At 55.2% G+C, this 18,238-nt stretch overlaps 1 protein-coding gene across 1 annotated transcript; it reads left to right on the forward strand.

Moving 5' to 3' along the window:
* The first annotated feature begins 2,296 nt into the window (after nucleotides 1-2,296).
* ZNF783 (zinc finger protein 783) lies at nucleotides 2,297-13,395 on the forward strand. Its single transcript, XM_087820955.1, has 7 exons — nucleotides 2,297-2,346; nucleotides 5,390-5,791; nucleotides 5,876-6,002; nucleotides 6,151-6,279; nucleotides 9,401-9,517; nucleotides 10,563-10,673; nucleotides 12,533-13,395. The coding sequence occupies exons 1-7, from the start codon at nucleotides 2,323-2,325 to the stop codon at nucleotides 13,393-13,395; spliced, it is 1,773 nt and encodes a 590-aa protein (XP_087677081.1). The 5' UTR covers nucleotides 2,297-2,322.
* Nucleotides 13,396-18,238: the final 4,843 nt, after the last annotated feature.

Here is an 18,238-nt window from a genome sequence, read left to right on the forward strand (position 1 = left end):
TGCGAGGATCCCAGCTGGTCGCTGATGTGCACGGGAAGACTGGGTGTTGTCAACGTAAGAAAACGGTTAAACCTGTAGAGAATTTTTATGAGCATATTTGAGCCAAACTGACAACAATTGCCGGGAAGCAAAATCTTAACGCCTTGAGAAAATGCTCCAGAGAATGGCAGTTTTGCACCTTACTGTATACATTGCGGTGAAAGGAGGGGACTTTAGGGGTTCCATGAAATCCTTGTAACTGGGGCTGATAGATTAAGGAGGCGGGAGAAAGCACAATGGGGAAATCTCCAGGATTAAATAAAAAGTAAAACAAACAGACACATACTTCCTTTACATTTACGGGTATAGGATAGTTAGCAGTTAACACGATAACAATTCGCAGTGAGGGGTTTCGTGGTCTGCTCTGGTCCAGAAAAAAGGAAATTATCCTGACATTTCTCATTTCTCGTCTTCTTTTTTTTTTTTTTTAAATCCTTGCCCGAGGATATGTTTTTTATTGATTTTTTAGAGAGGGGGGAAGGGAGAAAGAGAGAGAAGCATCGATCGGTTGTCTCCCGTAAGAGGAGTTTCGTGGTCTCTGCTCTGGTGCAGTGAGGGGTCCAGAAAAAAAGAAATTACCCTGGCATTTCTATTTTTTTTTTAATCGTCACTCGAGGATGTTTCTTATTGAATTTTTAGAGAAAGAGGAAGGGAGAGAGAAAAATAGAAACATGGATCTGTTGCCCCCTCCACACACCCCCACCAGGGACTAAGCCTAAAACCTAGGTATGTGCCCTGACTGGGAATGGAACCCACAGCCTCTTTGGTGCACAGGAGGATGCCCCAGCCAACTGAGCCACCTGGCCAGGGCACCCTGACACTTCAAAGGTATGTTAAGGTAGATGCAAAAGGACAATAGCCAGGCTCAGTTAGGGTCAAAGCTTGACCTTTGTCAGGGGAGATACCAGCCAGGCCATCGTATGCGGTTACTTTAGGTCTCTGAGTTTGTAAGGCCCACTGTGCAGGCCTCCCCTGAGCTTTTCAGGTTTAGCATGTGGCCCCTTTTCATCCACAGTGTGGCACAGGGCTTTGGGGCTCTGCTCAGGAGGTAGGCCCCAGGGAAGGAGGGGGAGACCCAGGATTCTCAAAGCTGTTTGGGGGAGAGAGAGAGGGCTTTTTTTGTTTTGTTTTTTTTTAATCCTGACCTGAGGATATTTTTTTTCCATTGCATTTCAGAGATAGTGGAAAGAAGGGAGGAGAGAGAGAGAAACATGGATGTGAGAGAGACACAGGGATTGGTTGCTTCATACTTTCCCCGACAGGGGGCGAGGAGGGAACTGGAGACCCTTGGGTGTGCAGGCTGACCCTCTAACCACTGAGCCACACAGGCCAGGGCTGCTTTTTATTTTTTTAAATATATCTTTATTGATTTCAGAGAGAGGAAAGGAGAGGGAGAGAGACAGAAACATCAATGATGAGAGAGTCATTGATCGGCCGCCCCCTGCACGCCCCAGACTCGGATCAAGCCTGCAATTGGGGCCTGTGTCCTGACCGGAAATCGAACTGCGACCTCCTGGATCCTAGGTTGATGCTCAACCGCTGAGCCACGCTGGCCGGGCTTTTTTTTTTTTTTTTTTAATAAATGAAATTTTTCCCAAGATTTTTTTTCTTTTTGGTCTGGGGAACTAAAAAAGGAGTTTAAAAACCTTTGTCCATCCCCCGACGTTTTTCCCTGGGCGTGAAGTACTCTACTCAAACCAATAGTCACGTCGGGTCCTTTCGGGGTGTTAGGACGGCGACTCCACGCACACCTGAGATGCCCCCAGGGTTGGGGCGACGGGGGGGGGGGGGGGGACACACACGGGACTCCCAAAGTTTCAAAAAGTCTGCGCGTTTCCCGCATCCGCTCCCTGGGCGCGGTTCCCGGGTGGGACGCTGGGGCCCTCAGCCGCGCCACCCTGCAGAGCGGAGCGTTCGGGGCGACCCGGGCGCCCCTCCCCGAGCAGCGTCCGCGCGCGGCCCGCGCCCGCCCGACGGCGTCGCCTCCCGCGGCCCAGCGAGGCGGGGCGGCCGCCCCCCTCCCCCGTGGCCCCCGCGGCCGCCGCGACGCAGGGCCGCGAACCGCGGGCGTGCGGTCCTTCGGGCTGCAGGGGGCGCTGTGCGCGGCCTCGGGCCGGGCCGCGAGCGCAGCTCTTGTTTAAAGGGCCGGCGGGGCACGTGGCTCGGACGCAGCCCGCGGCCGCCGGGCAGGGGCTCCGAGGCTGGGCGGCTGCGCTCCGCCTCCGCCGCCGCCAGCGCCCGACAGGCCGGGGACAGGAGCCGCCGAGCGGGGGACGCGCAGCCATGGCCGAGGCGGCGCCCGACCGGGTAAGCGCGGGCGCCCAGACGGGCCGGGCCCCGCCGCGTGGAGCGCTCGCCCCGCCGGCGCCCTCGTCGGCGTGCGCGCCGCTTGCAGGCCGAGCGACCGGGCGGCCCAAACGCCAGGCCGGGCGAGCGGGCGCCCCGACGTCGGGGCCCCCCGCGGTCCGCTCCCGCCGGCGGTGACGGGCCTTGCGCCCGAGCGCAGCGCCCCGCTCCCCACCCATTGTCTCGGGGGAGGCCCGGCGGCCCCGAGGCGGGGAGGGGGGGTCCCCAGCCCCGAGTCTGAGGCTCGGGGGAAGGGACCGGCCCAGGGTCACTCAGGCGCGGGAGGCCTGGCCGGGGCTTTGGGATGGCGCCCCCTGCAGGGCACCCCGGAGCCTACTTTTGCCTAAGACAAAGGTATTGAGTGCTGTTTACAGGAAGAGGGATTGGAGATGGGTTTTTATTTTAGCACGTTCTAGACTGTGGGCTGGCGATGTTCTGTGCGCACAGGTCAGAGAAAGCTATCCTTTGGCCGGTTGGATACAGTAGAAGAACACTTGCAGAGAGACCTCTATGTATGGTGTCTGTTGTTACCAGTGCATGTCAGTGAAGTTTCTAGAACCTTGATTTTTTTTTTTTCTAGCTGCTTCTTAAGGACGAACTTCCTCTCCTCCCCCTTCCTTTAGGTCTCCCTGAGTGCCAGGGAGAAACCTGGGGTGGCAGTTCTGCAGGTTTATGGCCCTGGTTTGCTGGGGAGAGCCCCCCGGGATGGCCTCGCTGTAACGGGACAGGTGACCCCTGCAGCTCCCACCTAGCCCAGGACCCCTCTCCCTCAGCACTCTTTCTGGAGGTTCCTGCCCACTCGCTTCTTTCCCTCTGCTCACTTGCATCACCTGAGGTTCCAAGGAAAGCCCCCCAAACAGGAGTGATTTGCCCTCGGCTTTTGTTAGGCCGTGGGTATCACTCTTGTATTTCCATACAGAATGTCTCTCCTGGAGATGGAAGAAAGAGCCATGTCATTTTTCTGCCCCCCCCCCCCATTGTACCTTAACGGTGGCAGGTGTTCGGTAATTGTTAACCGAATGAACGTGCTGTCGAATTGTTCATTCATTCATTCGAGGGACAGGTATTGATTGAGCAACTGCGGTGAGTGAGGCGCTCTTAGAAGCTGGGGATACAACATGATTAGCACCTACACTCCTGGAGCTTATGTCCTTGTGGGGAAACCGTAACCCGGGCGGACACACAGAGTTGTCATAGGTTATTAGTGCTATGAAGGAGGGAATTAACAGCCCCCCCCTTTTTTTTTTAATTAAAATGAGAATTGGGCCTGAGAATTGAGCGTCAACAACTTTTATCTTATTTATTTTAAATATGCTTATATTGATTTCAGAGACAGGAAGGGAGAGGGAGAGAGAGAAACCTCAATGATGAGTCATTGAGCGGCTGCCTCCTGCACGCCCCCTACCAGGGATCGAGCCCGCGACCCCGGGCATGTGCCCTGACGGGGAATTGAACCGTGGCCTTCTGATTCATGGGTCGATGCTCAACCGCTGAGCCACGCGGGCCTGGCCGGGCCGGGGCAGGGCCCTATTTTACATGTGTGGGTCTGTGAAGGCCCCTGTGAGGCAGTGACTGAGCCGGAGATTTGTGTGAGAGGAAGCCAGGCGTGCAGACAGACAGGTGCAGGGAGAGCCCATGCAAAGGTGGAGGGAAGCTGGGCGATTGGACTGGGACGCATGAGTGAAGTGGAGGGCCGAGATGTCTATTCGTCATTCTAGCCAGGCTTTTAGCAAGATGAACTGGGACTGCCCTGGCTGGTGTGGTTCAATGGTGAGAGTGTCGGCCTGCGCACTGGACGGCCATGGGTTCGATTTCTGGCCATGGGACACATACCTGGGTTGCAGGCTCCATCCCCAACCTGGTCGGGGCGTATGCGGGAGACAATTAATTGATATGTCTTTCTCACATCGATGTTTCTCTCCCCCCCTCCCTTCCACTCTCTCTAAAAAATCAATGGAAAAATATCCTCGGCAAGGATTAATAAAATAATAGTAATAATAATAAGATGAACTGGGGACTGAGGCCATCGCCCGTGCTCAGGGATGCACCCGGGTAAGCTGAGGCACTTCAGAAGCTTTTTTCCAAGGTGTTGAAGGACCGTGGAATAAAAGAGGTGAAACAGAAAGCCGTCTGCACCATTCATACTGCATCCCCGAGCCAGACCGTCAGATCCACAACATTCTCATCACCGTCATCTTAGCTGTATCAGCACAGGGTTCATATTTATTGAGTAGCCCAGACTAGACATTGTACGGAGTGCTTTTTACCAAGTTGTGTCATTAATTCTCACAATCGTGTAATGTAGGTACTATCGTTAGCTCCATTTTTTAAGAAGGGATGTTGAAAGGTGTTTAAGAAACCATGCTCAGCCCAGCCGGCATAGCTCAGCGGCTGAGCATTGACCTGTGATCAGGAGACTGAGGTTCGATTCCCGGTCAGGGCACGTGCTGGGTTGTGGGCTTGATCCCCAGGAGGGGGCGTGCAGGAGGCAGCCAATCAATGACTCTCATCATTGATGTTTCTGTCTCCCTCTCCCTCTCTCCCTCTCTCTGAAATCAATAAAAATATGTTCAAACAAAAAGAAATCTTGCCCACAGTCAGCCAGCTTGTGAACGGTGGCGCTGCTAGTTGCAGCCAGGCTGGCTGAGTGCAGAGCTCATGTTCTCTGTGCCTCAGGCAAAGCCTGTCCCTTCATTTTCAGAGGAAGAGACCAAGACACCCAGGTAGGGAGCCACCTGTCTGAGACCACACATAATTCTTTCTCTGGCTCTGTTTTCCTTCTGTTTCCCACTTGCTAATACCTTGGTCCAGCCAGTGTCTCCTGCCCTGAGGCTGGACTTGTAACTGATGTCCCCACATCCCCATCTCCGACCCGGCTGCCTGATTGGCCCTCAGGATCCCCGGCGGGGGCTTTACCTGGCAGGTGCCATTCTGAGGTTTCTTTTCGAGGTGGACGTTTTGATTGTATAGTCCTGATGTTTCTCCTTTCTCTGCTTGTGGACAGGCTCCAGAGAGGGACAAGCAGACAGAGGACGAAAGGCCTTCGACACCTTCTTCATCGCCCCAGCCGTCTGCCGAGAAGAGCTCCTACCTCTACTCCACGGAGATCACCCTGTGGACGGTGGTGGCCGCCATCCAGGCCTTGGAGAAGAAAGTGGATTCCTGCCTGGCCCGCTTGCTGACTCTGGAGGGACGGACAGGGACGGCCGAGAAGAAGCTGGCCGACTTCGAGAAGACGACCCTGGAGTTCGGGAACCAGCTGGAGGGCAAGTGGGCCGTGCTGGGGACGCTGCTGCAGGAATATGGGCTGCTGCAGAGACGGCTGGAGAACATGGAGAACCTGCTGCGCAACAGGAACTTCTGGATCTTGAGGCTGCCCCCGGGCAGCAAGGGGGAGGCCCCCAAGGTAACCCCGGGCACCTGGGGTGGGACCGCCCGAGGGGCCGTGCCTTTCAGTGTGGGTGAGCGTGCGTGACCCCTGTGGTTCCAGGTGCCCGTGACCTTCGATGACGTGGCCGTGTATTTTTCCGAGCTGGAGTGGGGCAAGCTGGATACTTGGCAGAAGGATCTGTACAAGCACGTGATGAGGGGCAACTACGAGATGCTAGTGTCCCTGGGTAAGGCCGCGTCGTCGCATCTGGGCCTCTGCCCGGAGACTGGCCTCCTGCAGTCTGTCCGTGTCGTTGGCTTTGGTTTCTGCATCTCTGTGGTTAACCGGGTGGCAGGTGACCAGTCCTGATCCAGCTCTCTCCATTATGTCCACAGATTATGCCATCTCCAAACCCGACATCCTCGCCCGGATGGAGAGGGGAGAGGAGCCTTGTCCTGGAGGCCTGTGGGGCCAGGAGGAGGGGGAGGAGAGAGAGGCAGCCGGCGCAGGGAGGCCGGACGCTGGTGAGTGGGACAGGCTGGCGAGGGAGCGCAGGCCCCTAACCCACGGTGGGGCGCGCCCTGCCCCAGGCCGGCGGTCGGGTGGGCGCGGGGCCTTTGCCGAGCGCCCTATGGTTTCTGCCTCTGCAAGGGAACAGCGGTACTTGCCTCCCCTGGCGGCTGTGAGGACCGAATGGGTCGGCAGGCTTTGGTACAGCTGAGCATTTTATAGTCAGCGGGGACTTCTTCCTAACAGCCCTGCTAGCAGCAGCAGCGTTGTCACTGCCTCCTGTCCCCCTGCACCTCTGCTCCCCACTGTGTAACCTGCAGCTGTAAGGCCAGGAAGGTACGGGCTTTCCTTCGTGGAAATGGACCCTCTCAGGAGCTTCGTCCCCACCGCTGGTGTGTGTAGCTGGTGGTTCCAAAGTTGACTGCATATCAGAATCTCCTGGGGAGCTTTTTTATTTTTTAAATACAAAATTAAAAAATAAATGAAAGTACAGAGAATAGTACAGTGAACCTCCAGGGGGTCATCACCCCGGTTCACCAGTGATCAAGGGTTTGCACATTGGCTGTATACATCTCTTTTTTCCCCCCTAAACATAACCAAAACCAAAACACTTCTGTCTCTGGCTCCTTTCACTTAGCATAATGTTTTTAAGGTTCATCCATGTTGTACTGCGTATTGATACTTTATTTCTTTTTTTCTTATTGTGGTCAAATGCATATAACATAAATTCACCATCTTAGCTGTGTGAGTGCAGTTCAGGGACGTGAAATGCATTCACAGTGTTAGCAGCCGTGACTGCCATCCACCTCCAGACCTCTTTTCATCTTGTAAAACTGAAACTGCACCAGCGATTTTCAACCTTTCTCATCTCATGGCACATAAGCTAATTACTACTAAAGTTCTGCGGCACACCGAAAAATATATTTTTTGCTGATCTGACCAAAAAAAAATAGGTATAATTTTGCTGTGGCAGTTTCGCTCCGTGGTTAGTGTGTCAGCCCGTGGACTCAAGGGTCCCGGGTTTGATTCCGGGTTCCATACCTCGGTTGCAGGTTCAATCCCCGGCCCCGTGGGTGTGTGAGTGGGAGGCAACCAGTCAATGTGTCTCTTTCACATAGATGTGTGTGTGTGTGTCTCTCTGTCTCTCCCCCTTCCACTCTCTCTGAAAAGCAATGGAAAAAATATCCTCAGATGAGGATTTTTTTTAAAAAAGGTATAGTTTTGATTCATTCCCACCGGATGGCTGTTGTTCTGTTGACTGTTGTCATTTTTTTATTTGACAGTCTAAGGGGAAAGAGGTCAGTGCCCCTCACTCAATAGTCAGGTATCGTATGTCTTAAACATTCTTGGGGCACACCGGTTGAAACTGTTGTTTTATACCATTAAATATTAACCCCTCATTCTGCCTCTTTCCCAGCCTCTGGCACCCACAATTTGATGATTTTAATTACTCTGAGTACCTCATATAAGTAGAATCATACAGTATTTGTCTGTTTATGACTGGCTTATTTTATTTAGCATAACGTTCTCCAGGTTCATCCGTGTTGTAGCCTGAAGAATTTCTTCCTTTCTAGGGTGGAATAATATTTTATTGCATGGAGAGACCACACTTTGTTTATCCCTTCGCTCTTGGGTTACTTTCATGTTTTGACTCGTGCGAATAATGCTGCCGTGATTGATCATGGATGTATAGATATCTGTTTGATACTCTGCCTTCAGGTCTTTTGGGTATATATATACTCCGAATTGGAATTGCTGGATGATATGGTAGTTCTGTCTTTTAAAATTTTTTGAGGAGCCACCATACTGTTTTCCACAGTGGCTGTACTGTTTAGTATTCCCACCAACAGTGGTCAGGTTCTCTCTACATTCCTTCAACACTTGTTGTTTTCTGTTATTTTTTCAATAGTAGCCATCATAACGAGTGTGAACTAGTATCTCATTGTAGTTTTGATTTGCCTTCCCCGGATAGTGATGTTGAGAATCTTTTCATGTCCTTATTGCTCACTGCCGTTGACTTATTGAAATGTTTTCTTTGGAGAAATGTCTATTCAAGTCCTTTGTCCATTTTTTAAAAAAATATACCTTTATTGATTTCAGAGAGAGGAAGGGAGAGGGGGAGAGAAAGAGAGAAACATCAATGATAAGAGTCATTGATCGGCTGCCTCCTGCACGCCCCTGACTGGGGATGGAGCCCGCAACCCAGGCATGTGCCCTGTCTGGGAATTGAACCCTGATTGCCTGGATCCTAGGTCGGCGCTCAACTGCTGAGCCATGCTAGCTGGGCTCATTCTTAATCTTAGAGGAAAACCTTTCAGTTTCTCACCATTAAATATGACGTTCACTGTGGGTTCCTAATATGTGGCTTTTGTTATGTTGAGGTAGTTTCCTTCTGTGCTTACTTTGTTGAGTGTTTTTATCAGGTAAAGGTGTTTAATTTTGTCAGATGCCTTTTCTGCATCAATTGAATAATCTTGGGTGTTTTTCCCTGTTCACTCTGTTAATATGGTGTCATCCATTGATCTGGTTTCATGTGTTGAACCATCCTTGCATTCCAAGAACAAACTCCATTTGGTTATGATGTTTAATCCTTTTACTATGCTGCTGATTTTGTTTTGCTAGTATTTTACTGAGGATTTTTGCATCAATGTTCATAAGGGATATTGGTCTGTAGTTTTCTTGAAGTGTCTGTCTGGCTTTGGTAGCAGTGTGGTTTTCATGGTACCCCTCTTATTATGAGTGTGGTTGAATATATTTTTATTTGTTTATGGGTCATTTGAACTTCTTATTCTATGAAATATCTGTTCATGTGTTTTGCCCTGGGAAGCTTTTAAAAAACAATACAAACTTCCTATAAACATCCATATCTACTGATGAGAGTCTTGGGGGTGCTTGTACACTATTAGATAAGTTAGCGTGCTGCACTGTTTCCTTCTCTTAGACATGGAAGCTTTCGCCTAGAATGTAGTCACTGGATGGTCAGTGAAGTCCACTTAATTCTCACGCCCTGTTTTTGAACGGATGTCCCAGGTCCCAGTGACCACACTTAGCCATTTCCCAGAGGCTCTGGCTACCTGGGGGAACTCAGCGTTGTCCTCGGTGTCACTGATTAGCGTATCCCCACTCTCCCTCCAGTTCCAGAGCACATTCCCAGCCCAGTCAGGTCTGACCAGGAGGGACCAAATGAAAGGCAGGCCCCCGAGCACCAGAGAGACTCAGAAGCAAGAGTAACCCCACCTGCAACAAGCACAGGTGAGTGAGGGCTGCCAGGCAGCCCTGCGACTGGCCTCTCAGCAATAGTACCAGGCCAGCGGTACTGAGAAGAGGGAGGGGGTGGCTGGGGTCAGCTGGGCTGAGTGGGACCAGCTTCCTGGAAAAGGGGCCCCTGAGATGGGCCATCGAGGAAGAGTCAGTTTTGCTGGGAACACAGGGCATGTCAGCAGGAGAAAACGGTGTGAGTAAAGGTATGGGTTCCATGGGGGTGTTGGGGGCCAGGCGCACCGGCCTGCCTGGAGTGAGGGGCAGGGCACAGGAGAGCAGGTTCCGAGCCCTGACTGTGGGTGTATTAAGGGGAGGTATGTGTCATACACCTGGCTCGGGGCAGCCGTGTGCTCCTCAGTTCGGGCCGTCTTTCTGAAGGCCTGTGAAGAGCTTGGTGGCGTCCGTCACCGTTTCCATTGTTCTCTGCTCCCTTTTAAAGGAAACTCATGTCCATCCTTTCACAAAAGTGGAGTATAATACAGAGGGCATCCGCCTAGGGCTCGGCAGATAATTCAGAGCCTTGTTTTATGCCTTTAGACTGCGCTTTGCTGCCTTGGCGTCCCCTCTGTCGCCTCCCTCCTGCTGGCCTGACTTTCAGACTCTGGTCCTCTCTCTCCAGTTATTTCTGTGCATCTCCCCCACTGAATATGGCCTCCCTGAGGTTGGAGGTGACACTCCTCCCTTCCCTAGGTCCCTCCTTCCCAGACACTGCGTAAGGAGAGATGGGACCCCCTCATTCTCTCTGTCTGTCACAGACCTGCCGCTGTGCCCCAGGGGCCTCCCCAAACCCTCTGTCCTTTTGAGGCCCATCAGAGTGACACTCAGATGCCAGGGAACCAGTTGTTGGCACTGGGGGCCGTGTGGCCTTCACAGCTCTCGTCTCACCTCTGAAGAGGAGGCTACAGTCCTCTGAGCAGAGCCTGGGGCCCCCTCTTCCTGGCAGGTGCTGGAGCATTTCCAGGGCCTGCTGGGAAGCGGCTGTCGCCCAGCAGGAGCCTGGTGTCGGAAGAGGCCCTCACGGGATTCTCTCCCACAGGGCCCCCGGCCAGCACCAGCATTTTGTCCTCAGTTAAACAGGAGGAAGAATCTTCAGATGGGGAGGCCCCAGCCTCCCCTCCCAGGGACATCCTGCCCGGCACGGGGCCAGGTGAGTGAAGAGAGAAAGCCCTGGAGCCACTGCAGAGCCTCAGAGGAGCATGGGGTCCCTCTAGGAGTGGGCTGGTGGTTAGCATTTTGCAATCTGCTAAGTTTCCTCCTGATGAGTTCCTTCCTCACTGGCCCCCCCAGGTTTTATTTCCCTGGGGCTCTGGGGATGCAGAGCGTCTGTGGTTTGTTCCTCCCTCACTGAGGTTCGGCCTAGCTGGAAAGCTGCTACTTGGAAACAAGCTGCAGGCTGCCAGATTAGTGGTCTGGTGACAGAAAAGTCTCACAGCCACTGTGGAGTGGCCCAGGCTCCCAGGCTCCAGTGTCTTACAGCTTGTGTGTGGAGGCCTGCGACTTAAATTTAGTTCCCACTTAGAGTCTGTGTATTTTCTGTAAACCGGGCTGACACTGATGAGCAAGGGGAAAAAAAGCGATTATTGCCCATTCTGGCCTTGGGGCAGATTTTCTGTCCCCATAGAAAGGGATCCGGTTCTCCCCTGGTTCCATCCTGGTACCTGCTTCGGACAGAGGCAAAGGTCAGATTTGGGTCCACCACGGGGTCATGGCGTGGTGGGACCAAGCTGCAGATGGGCTCATGTGAAGGGATCCGGGCGCCTTGGCCTTCACTGGTTCCTACCGTCAGGAATGCCATGGTAGCCCATTAAATGCAACCCCATTCTACCTCAAAGTTTAAATGATTCTTACAGACTCAGTGCTTCTGTAGGTGTAGGACTAAATTAATACCAGTACATCATTTCTAACAGAAATAAAGTTCTGTCCTGAGATATTTGTGAGGGTTACGGGTGAGCTTCAAGGAGCAGAGGACCCACAGCCTTGCCATCCGGTGCTGTCCCTGGAGGGCCAGCAGTGAAGGGCTCCCGTGTGCACTGGCCTCCTGGTTTGAGGTTTAAGTTCAAGTTTCAGAAAAACAGAAATGACTCAGGTCCTAGATCTTGGAAGTTGCTCAGAAAGGGCTGAAGATTTTCCTTTTAATATTGCAGAGGGCGGGGTTTGAGGTTACCCTCTGAGCAGGCCTTGTGGTCTAGCCGCTGAGGCCACCAGGTGCTGGGGAAGGTCAGAGTGGTGTAGGGGGATGACTGCAGGGAAGACGAGAGGTGAACAGCGGTGGGAGGACTTGGAAGGATGCACAGTGTTTCAGGCAGGGCTCAGTAGCCAGGACCTACCTTCCCAGCGTGAGGGACCCCTGGGACCTGCTGCCTCAGTGCCACCCTTTCACTGCTGTGTCCTGGAGGCCCCTTTGCCTCGGTCCTGTCTCCGAGTCAAGTGTGACCCACACTGAGGCCCAGCAGGGAAGCCCGGTCTTCATGTCACCTGCGTGTCACCGAGGTCACAGTGGATTTGTGACTCGGATGAGTAACTCTTGAGTGTGGTTGAGGCATTCAGCGCCTCCAGGCCTGAAGCCTCTGGCCTAGGCCGGAGGCAGTCAAGGCCCACAGGGCTCATTGTCATTCAAGATCAGAACTAAGGTCATCACATCAGGGGGTCCTGCATGGCCAGCCTATCTCAGGGTCCAGGGTCTCTGCCTGTCCTTGCGGCCCCTCCATTTTCCCACCTGTATGTCTCCCACTGGTCTGACCCCTGGCATCCTGGCTCCCTGCTTTGGCAGCACTGTCTTCTCTCTCCTGACTCCTTAGTGGCCATGTGACAGACAGACTGGGTGACTTCAGGAGGCAGTGCCTGTGGGTGGAGCTGAGTGAGAGGGCCCCCTGCGCCCTGGGGTGAGCCCTGCGGGAGAAAGGATCCTGTGAAAGCAGGAGAGGGGCGGTGCCTGGCTGGAGGGCCAGCCTGGGGCAGGGGCGCGGCGGCCCCCAGGGAACCACTGGACGTTCCTCCTCCCGGCAGGTGGTGCCCGTGGCGTGGTCATCAAGACGGAGGCACTGTCCGAGGACGAGTTGGTGCCGGAGCAGCTCTTCCTGGGGCAGTCCCCCAGCCGGACCCAGAGTACAGCCCCCAGGGGGCCGGAGGGCAGGCCCGAGGGCCCCCGCCAGCTTCATGCCCAGGGGGTGCCCAGGGTGCGCGCCGGGGACCCGCGTCCTCGGCCGGCTGGGGCGGCGGGGGAGGCGCCCCGCATCCTGCCCCGCCGGCGACGAGAGCGGACCTTCCCCTGCCCGGACTGCGGGCAGAGCTTCCGCCTGAAGATCAACCTGACCATCCACCAGCGCACCCACGTGGAGGAGGGGCGCGCGCAGGCCCGCGGGGGCTCGCCCTCGCCCACGCCCCCGCCCGGCGCCTGGGGCGACGCGCCCTCGGCGCTGGAGCCCGGGGAGGTGGTGGTGCCGGGGCCCGTCATCCGCTGGCTCCCCGAGGAGCCCGGGGGCCACCGCGCCCTGGCCGGGCGGCCCTTCGTGGGGCGCAGGCCGGCGGCCGCCAAGGCGTACCACTGCAGCGAGTGCCTGCGCTTCTTCCAGCGGCGCAAGAGCCTGCTGCTGCACCAGCGCCTGCACACGGGCCCCGGCCAGGGCTGGCCGGCCTGCCCCTACTGCGGCAAGGCCTTCCGCAGGCCCTCGGACCTCTTCCGCCACCAGCGCATCCACACGGGCGAGCGGCCCTACCAGTGCCCGCAGTGCGGCCGCGCCTTCAACCGCAACCACCACCTGACCATCCACATGCAGACTCACGCGCGCGGCCAGGCGCCCCCCGCCTGCCCCGGGAGCCCGCCCCGGCCGCGGCCCCGGCCCCGGCCCGGCCCCTCGGAGGACGGCTGAGCCCGCGGGGTCCCGGCGGGGCCCCCTCTCCGCCTGCCGGCCGCCCCGCTGGCTCCTGCTGCGGTGGCTTTGGAGAGACCCCCCCCCGCCCCCTTCAGGGGGAAGCGGCAGCCTTTTTGGTGACCGTCTAGGAGTTGCCCCCAGGCCCTGTTTTCTGAGTTTGACACTCTTTGCTGCCTTTTCTACATTCCTGACTTACAAAGGATTCCCTGAAGGCTTGGGGGGGGGGGGGGGGTTGGCGGGTTCCTTGGGCCAGAGACGCTGCCATCCAGCAGGGGGCGATGGAAACGTCGAGGGCCTGGGTGCAGGTTGTGTCGGCAGGGGGGGGGGTCTGGCTGCAACGTGAGAAACAGCCGAGGGGACAGCCAGCCCGAGGAACAGGCACTTGGAGATGGGACTTTTGTACTTTGTTATTTTGAAACTGGTTTTTTTTGTTTTTCTTTTCCTCCTTATAGAGCTTTTCTGGTGCTTTTGTAACTGTTGTGTGTGTGGTTGCAAAGGGGACCAAGAGCTCCTGAGGGGCAGGACTGTTCTTTCACTGGCTTGAGTGTGGGGACCGCAGAGCCCACTGCCCAGACCAGATGGGGATGCCTCGGCTGCTGTCCTGGAAGCCAGGCATCCTCCCAGATGTCGGCACCTAGGCCCAGACTGACACCCAGTGTTCCCAGTCCTCCCAACAGTGGGTGCTGATTGACATTGTTAGTAGAGAAGGGGGACTGAAGCCCAGAGTAGACGACGCCCTCTTCTCTGTGTTCAGGGTGTGCGTGCTCCCTGCCATGCGTCACCAGGAGGATGGTGTCTCTCCGGAGCCCAAGAAGCTCCTGAGAGAAAGGGCCTGGTTTGGGTGAGGCTGGTCAGCCAGCTGGATGGTTTGTCACTGTTGAAGGAGGGAGCTGTCTCCCAGAACTTGGGCCTCCCGCAGACTTAGACCAGGAGATCTGGATACATCTTTTCACCACCTCCAGCCTCGTGTTCCTCGCTTGTCAAAGCGGCGATGACCCCAGTGCTTCCTACCTCACCTTAGGGTTGTCAGGGTCGTAGCAGCCGGACAAATCGGAAGCCTGGTTTCACCTCCCTTTCAGGTTCAGGGCTGCTGCTCCCTTCCACGTGGATCCGCGGCCCATTCCCTTAGAGTCTGTCAGGGAGGACCTTGATTTTGTGGAGTGAGTGGGAAGTCCCATGGGGGCAGAGTGAGGCCATTTTCCCCCCTGGAGCGCTTTGAATTTCAGTGAAACAAATTCTTACCAAAGTAAAGAGTCAGACATGCAAGTTCAGGTCGTAGCAACAGGCCTCACGGAGAAGACAGCAGCAAGCTCCTTGTGCCTCTTACATCACACCACTCAGGGCGCTGCCTACAGACCCACCCTCAGGGTAAGTGACTTTGAAGCTGGAGTGGTGGGTCCTCAGCTGTTCTGATTGTCATATTTGTCTGCCACTATGTGAAGTGGACAGCATCCAGGCCTGCATCCAGGTGCCCAGGTCCCTGGCTGTTCCGCTTCCTGTTGCCCCCTCTGACTCTCGACACCTCTCCCAAAGTTGTGAACAGAGTTGGGGGCGGATGGTAACATTGCCATCATCTCTGGGGCACCAGGGAGTATGTAAGTCGGTGACAGTTCAACCAAGCTCCCCTGGGCTTGGGAAGAAATGGGGCCACCCTCCCCTGGTGTGGATTCTTCCTGTCTGCGCTGGCACCCCCCAGCCCTCTCCAGGGGCCCCACAAGTCAGGGCTGGGCTGTCAGCGAGGCTCAAACAGGATATGATGCAAGTGTAGCTGCTCTGATCTTCACTCAGCTGCAAGAGCTGGTCTCAGGTGTTTCCTTGGGATGCCTCAGGGCTGAGAGTTTCTGGGCCGGTTTGCTAATGTTAGTGCCCTTTGTCAATGCAGGTATTCGGAAGCCAAACGTGAGAAATTGCAAAGCACTAGCGCCCCCTTTTCTTCCAAAGCAGTAAATGTGCTGAGCCCCTCAGTGAGGCCTTGTGAGTTCTGACACCCAATAGGTGTTTAAAGAAAGTGCTTTTCTCCAAAATGAGTCAAGGGAGCCTGCGTGGTGCAGGAGCAGAGCGCACCTCAGGGACTCCGGAGGCCTGAGCCTGGTATGGTCTTAGACTCTCTGCCAGCTCTGGGTCTGGGCTTCCTCATTTGTAAGACAAAGAAAGGTGGAGTCCTGGTGTTAAAGGCCCTAAAGAACTGATGATTCCTTGCTCCAAGGCTCAATAAATACATTGGACTCAATGCGTGCTTGCATGTGGCCTGGTTCCTGCCCTTGGGTAGACAGCTCCCTGCAGGGCAGTCTCTGGGTGGGCTGCTCCTCACTAGCCCAGGGCCTGGACCCGTGCTCACTCTGCCAGGTGCCCACAGGGCACGCTGGGCGGTGGTGGGGGATTGCTCTAGAACACGGGGACTGAAATAGTCTGGGTGTGCATCGGTACCCTGGGAGGTTTTCTGGACCCAGGTTTCTCACTCACTTCCTATCTCCCGGGCTGTGTTCCTGAGTGAAGTGGTTGGTTAAGGAATTGACTAAGATTCTGTCACTGTGTGTGGTAGGGCTGGGATCCAAATCCTTTCCACTGTTCATTTATGGTGGTGATGCTTTGTTAGTTCATCTTTTACTGCTCCTGGGTCTTGGTTCAGGATTCTCCCTATGGGGGCCCTGTGGGGTCCAGCATCTGCTGTCTTTGAGTCTTCCAGGTGTTTGGGGGTCTGACCACTGAGGCCTTTGGGTGCCTGAAAGAAGTTTCCCCCTATTCTAGAGCATCCTGACCTTCTCGTAGCAGGGAATGGCTCTGGACCCCTCTCCTGGTGCCTGTCTCACCTCCTCACGTCTAGTTACAGGAATGGCTTATGGGGCTCAAATCCAGTCCGCAGAGACCTGCCTTCTGGCCATGTTGGCTGCCACACGGACTGAGAGAAGATGGAATTCCCAGGCTGTCTGACAACAGAGCTTGGAGGGATGGACAGGGACCCCAGAGGACAAGCTGGCTGACTTTAAGAAAATGACTTTGTAGAGAAGTGTACACCTGAAACCTATATGATTTTATTAACCAATGTCACCCCAATAAGTTCAATAGAAAACAAACAAACAATGCCTGGCCGGCATGGCTCAGGAGTTGGGCGTTGACCCATAAACCAGCAGATCATGGTTTGATTCCCGGTCAGGGCACATGCCAGGGTTGTGGGCAGGATCCCCAGTCGGGGGTGTGCAGGAAGCAGAGGATCAGTGACTCTCTCTCATCATTGATGTTTCTGTCTCTCCCTCTCCTTTTTAAAATTAAAAAATCTTTATTTTTTTTATAGAAACATCAATAATGAGAGCATCATTGATCAGGTGCCTCCTGCAGGCCCCCGACTGGGGATCGAGCCTGCAACCTGGGCACGTGCCTTGGCTGAGAACCGAACTGCAATCTCCTGGATCCTAGGTCGATGCTCAACTGCTGAGCCGCACGCCCGGCTGGGCTCTCCCTCTCCCTTCTCTCTGAAATCAATAAAAACATGTTTTTTAAAAATGCCAGAAAAGTGTGACACAGCAGAAAGGTCCTCTGCGGCAGGCGGAGCCGCTTGGTTGGGAGGGGTATGGTTGTGCCCGTTACTCCAGAACGACCCCTGAGGATGAAGACCCGCTGGTGTAGGAGAACTCAAGGGAGATGGGTTTGTACCTAGGAGAGGGGACAGGAACCCGGAGCCCCGACCTTGGGTCCTTTTAGCCGCCGGTCCCTGCCTTTTATCTGAAGGAAACAAGGGGGAGATGCTTTGACCAGCAGTGCCCTCTGGTTCAGGGAGCGGGAGCAGAGACTGGAGCTGATTTGAGCTGTTTTCTGAAATGGCTGTAACTCGCGTTGGTGGGGGCGCCCTGCACCTCCGGGTGCCTGTGACTGCTGGAGATGTGGCTGTGAGCTCTCAGCGCCTGGAAGACTGGCAGGGAGAGCTCTGCCAGCTTGTCATGAAGGGGCACCATGAGATGCCTGTATCCCTGGGTAAGAGGCTGGCCCTAAGTCCTTGGTTTTCTTCCTTTATTGAATCAAACGAGCCTTGTAGATCTGAGGCCTGCAGGTAGTTGTGTCCGTGAGGGCTGTTACCGCAGGAGCCTGGGGAGGCGCTCCCTTCCCTGGCGTGCAAGGGGACTTTGGCCACCAGGCTGGGCCCCTAAGGCGGGGTGACAGGACTGGGAGGTGTGGAGCAGGCAGGGCCTGGCCGAGGTGTCCCTGGGTCATAGGCCCCCCAACCTCAGCTCAGCTGTGCCATGGAGCCAGGGTTTGCTCCTGTGGGGCTCAAGTGAGCACGGGGGCTTTGAGAAATGAGATCCTTAGGGGACTTGGGTCAGCCCTGTAGTCTTAGCAGATTTCAACTAATAACCGAGCAGTGACTTCCTTGCGTCCCACCCTCTCTGTAAGCCTTCCAGCCGCATCAGGGGAGAGCTCTGCTGCTCCCCCAGCCAGGCCAGGCCTTGCTCTGAGGGCCGCTTCTGCTCCCTCCGACCCGACAGTGCAGGGCAAGACTGCGTCATTTACGGGGTGCTTTCCCCAGGGCTCCTCCTGCCAGAATTCTAGGAAAGGTGCAGACAGACGGGTCTCCTTCAGCAGGTCTGGGTGGGGCCTGGGGGGGGGTCTCAGTTTTAACACGTTCCCCTGGGCATCTGATGCCAGTTCAGGTTGGAGAGCCAAGGCTTAGGAGAGCACAGGAGATATGAAATCACTCCAGGTGCTGCGTAAACCAGCCCGTGGGGTCTTGGACCCTCCTCGGTATTTTTGGACAAAAGATCTACTTGCCCAAAGCCCTGTGAGCAGCATGGACTTACCAAGAGACTCTTCTGTGTGGGGAAGAGATGGGGTTGGGTGACACTCAAAG

Source organism: Miniopterus natalensis, chromosome 10 (assembly GCF_054644295.1).
Source record: "Miniopterus natalensis isolate mMinNat1 chromosome 10, mMinNat1.hap1, whole genome shotgun sequence".
NCBI classification, from domain to species: Eukaryota; Metazoa; Chordata; class Mammalia; order Chiroptera; family Miniopteridae; genus Miniopterus; species Miniopterus natalensis.

What these genes read in the sequence shown, in the direction of transcription:
- ZNF783 (XM_087820955.1), top strand. Translation starts at nt 2,323, where the DNA reads ATGGCCGAGGCGGCGCCCGACCGG. An exon ending in CGAGATGCTAGTGTCCCTGG is followed by an intron (nt 6,003 to 6,150) that starts GTAAGGCCGCGT and finishes TTATGTCCACAG; the next exon opens with ATTATGCCATCTCCAAACCC. An exon ending in CGCAGGGAGGCCGGACGCTG is followed by an intron (nt 6,280 to 9,400) that starts GTGAGTGGGACA and finishes CTCTCCCTCCAG; the next exon opens with TTCCAGAGCACATTCCCAGC.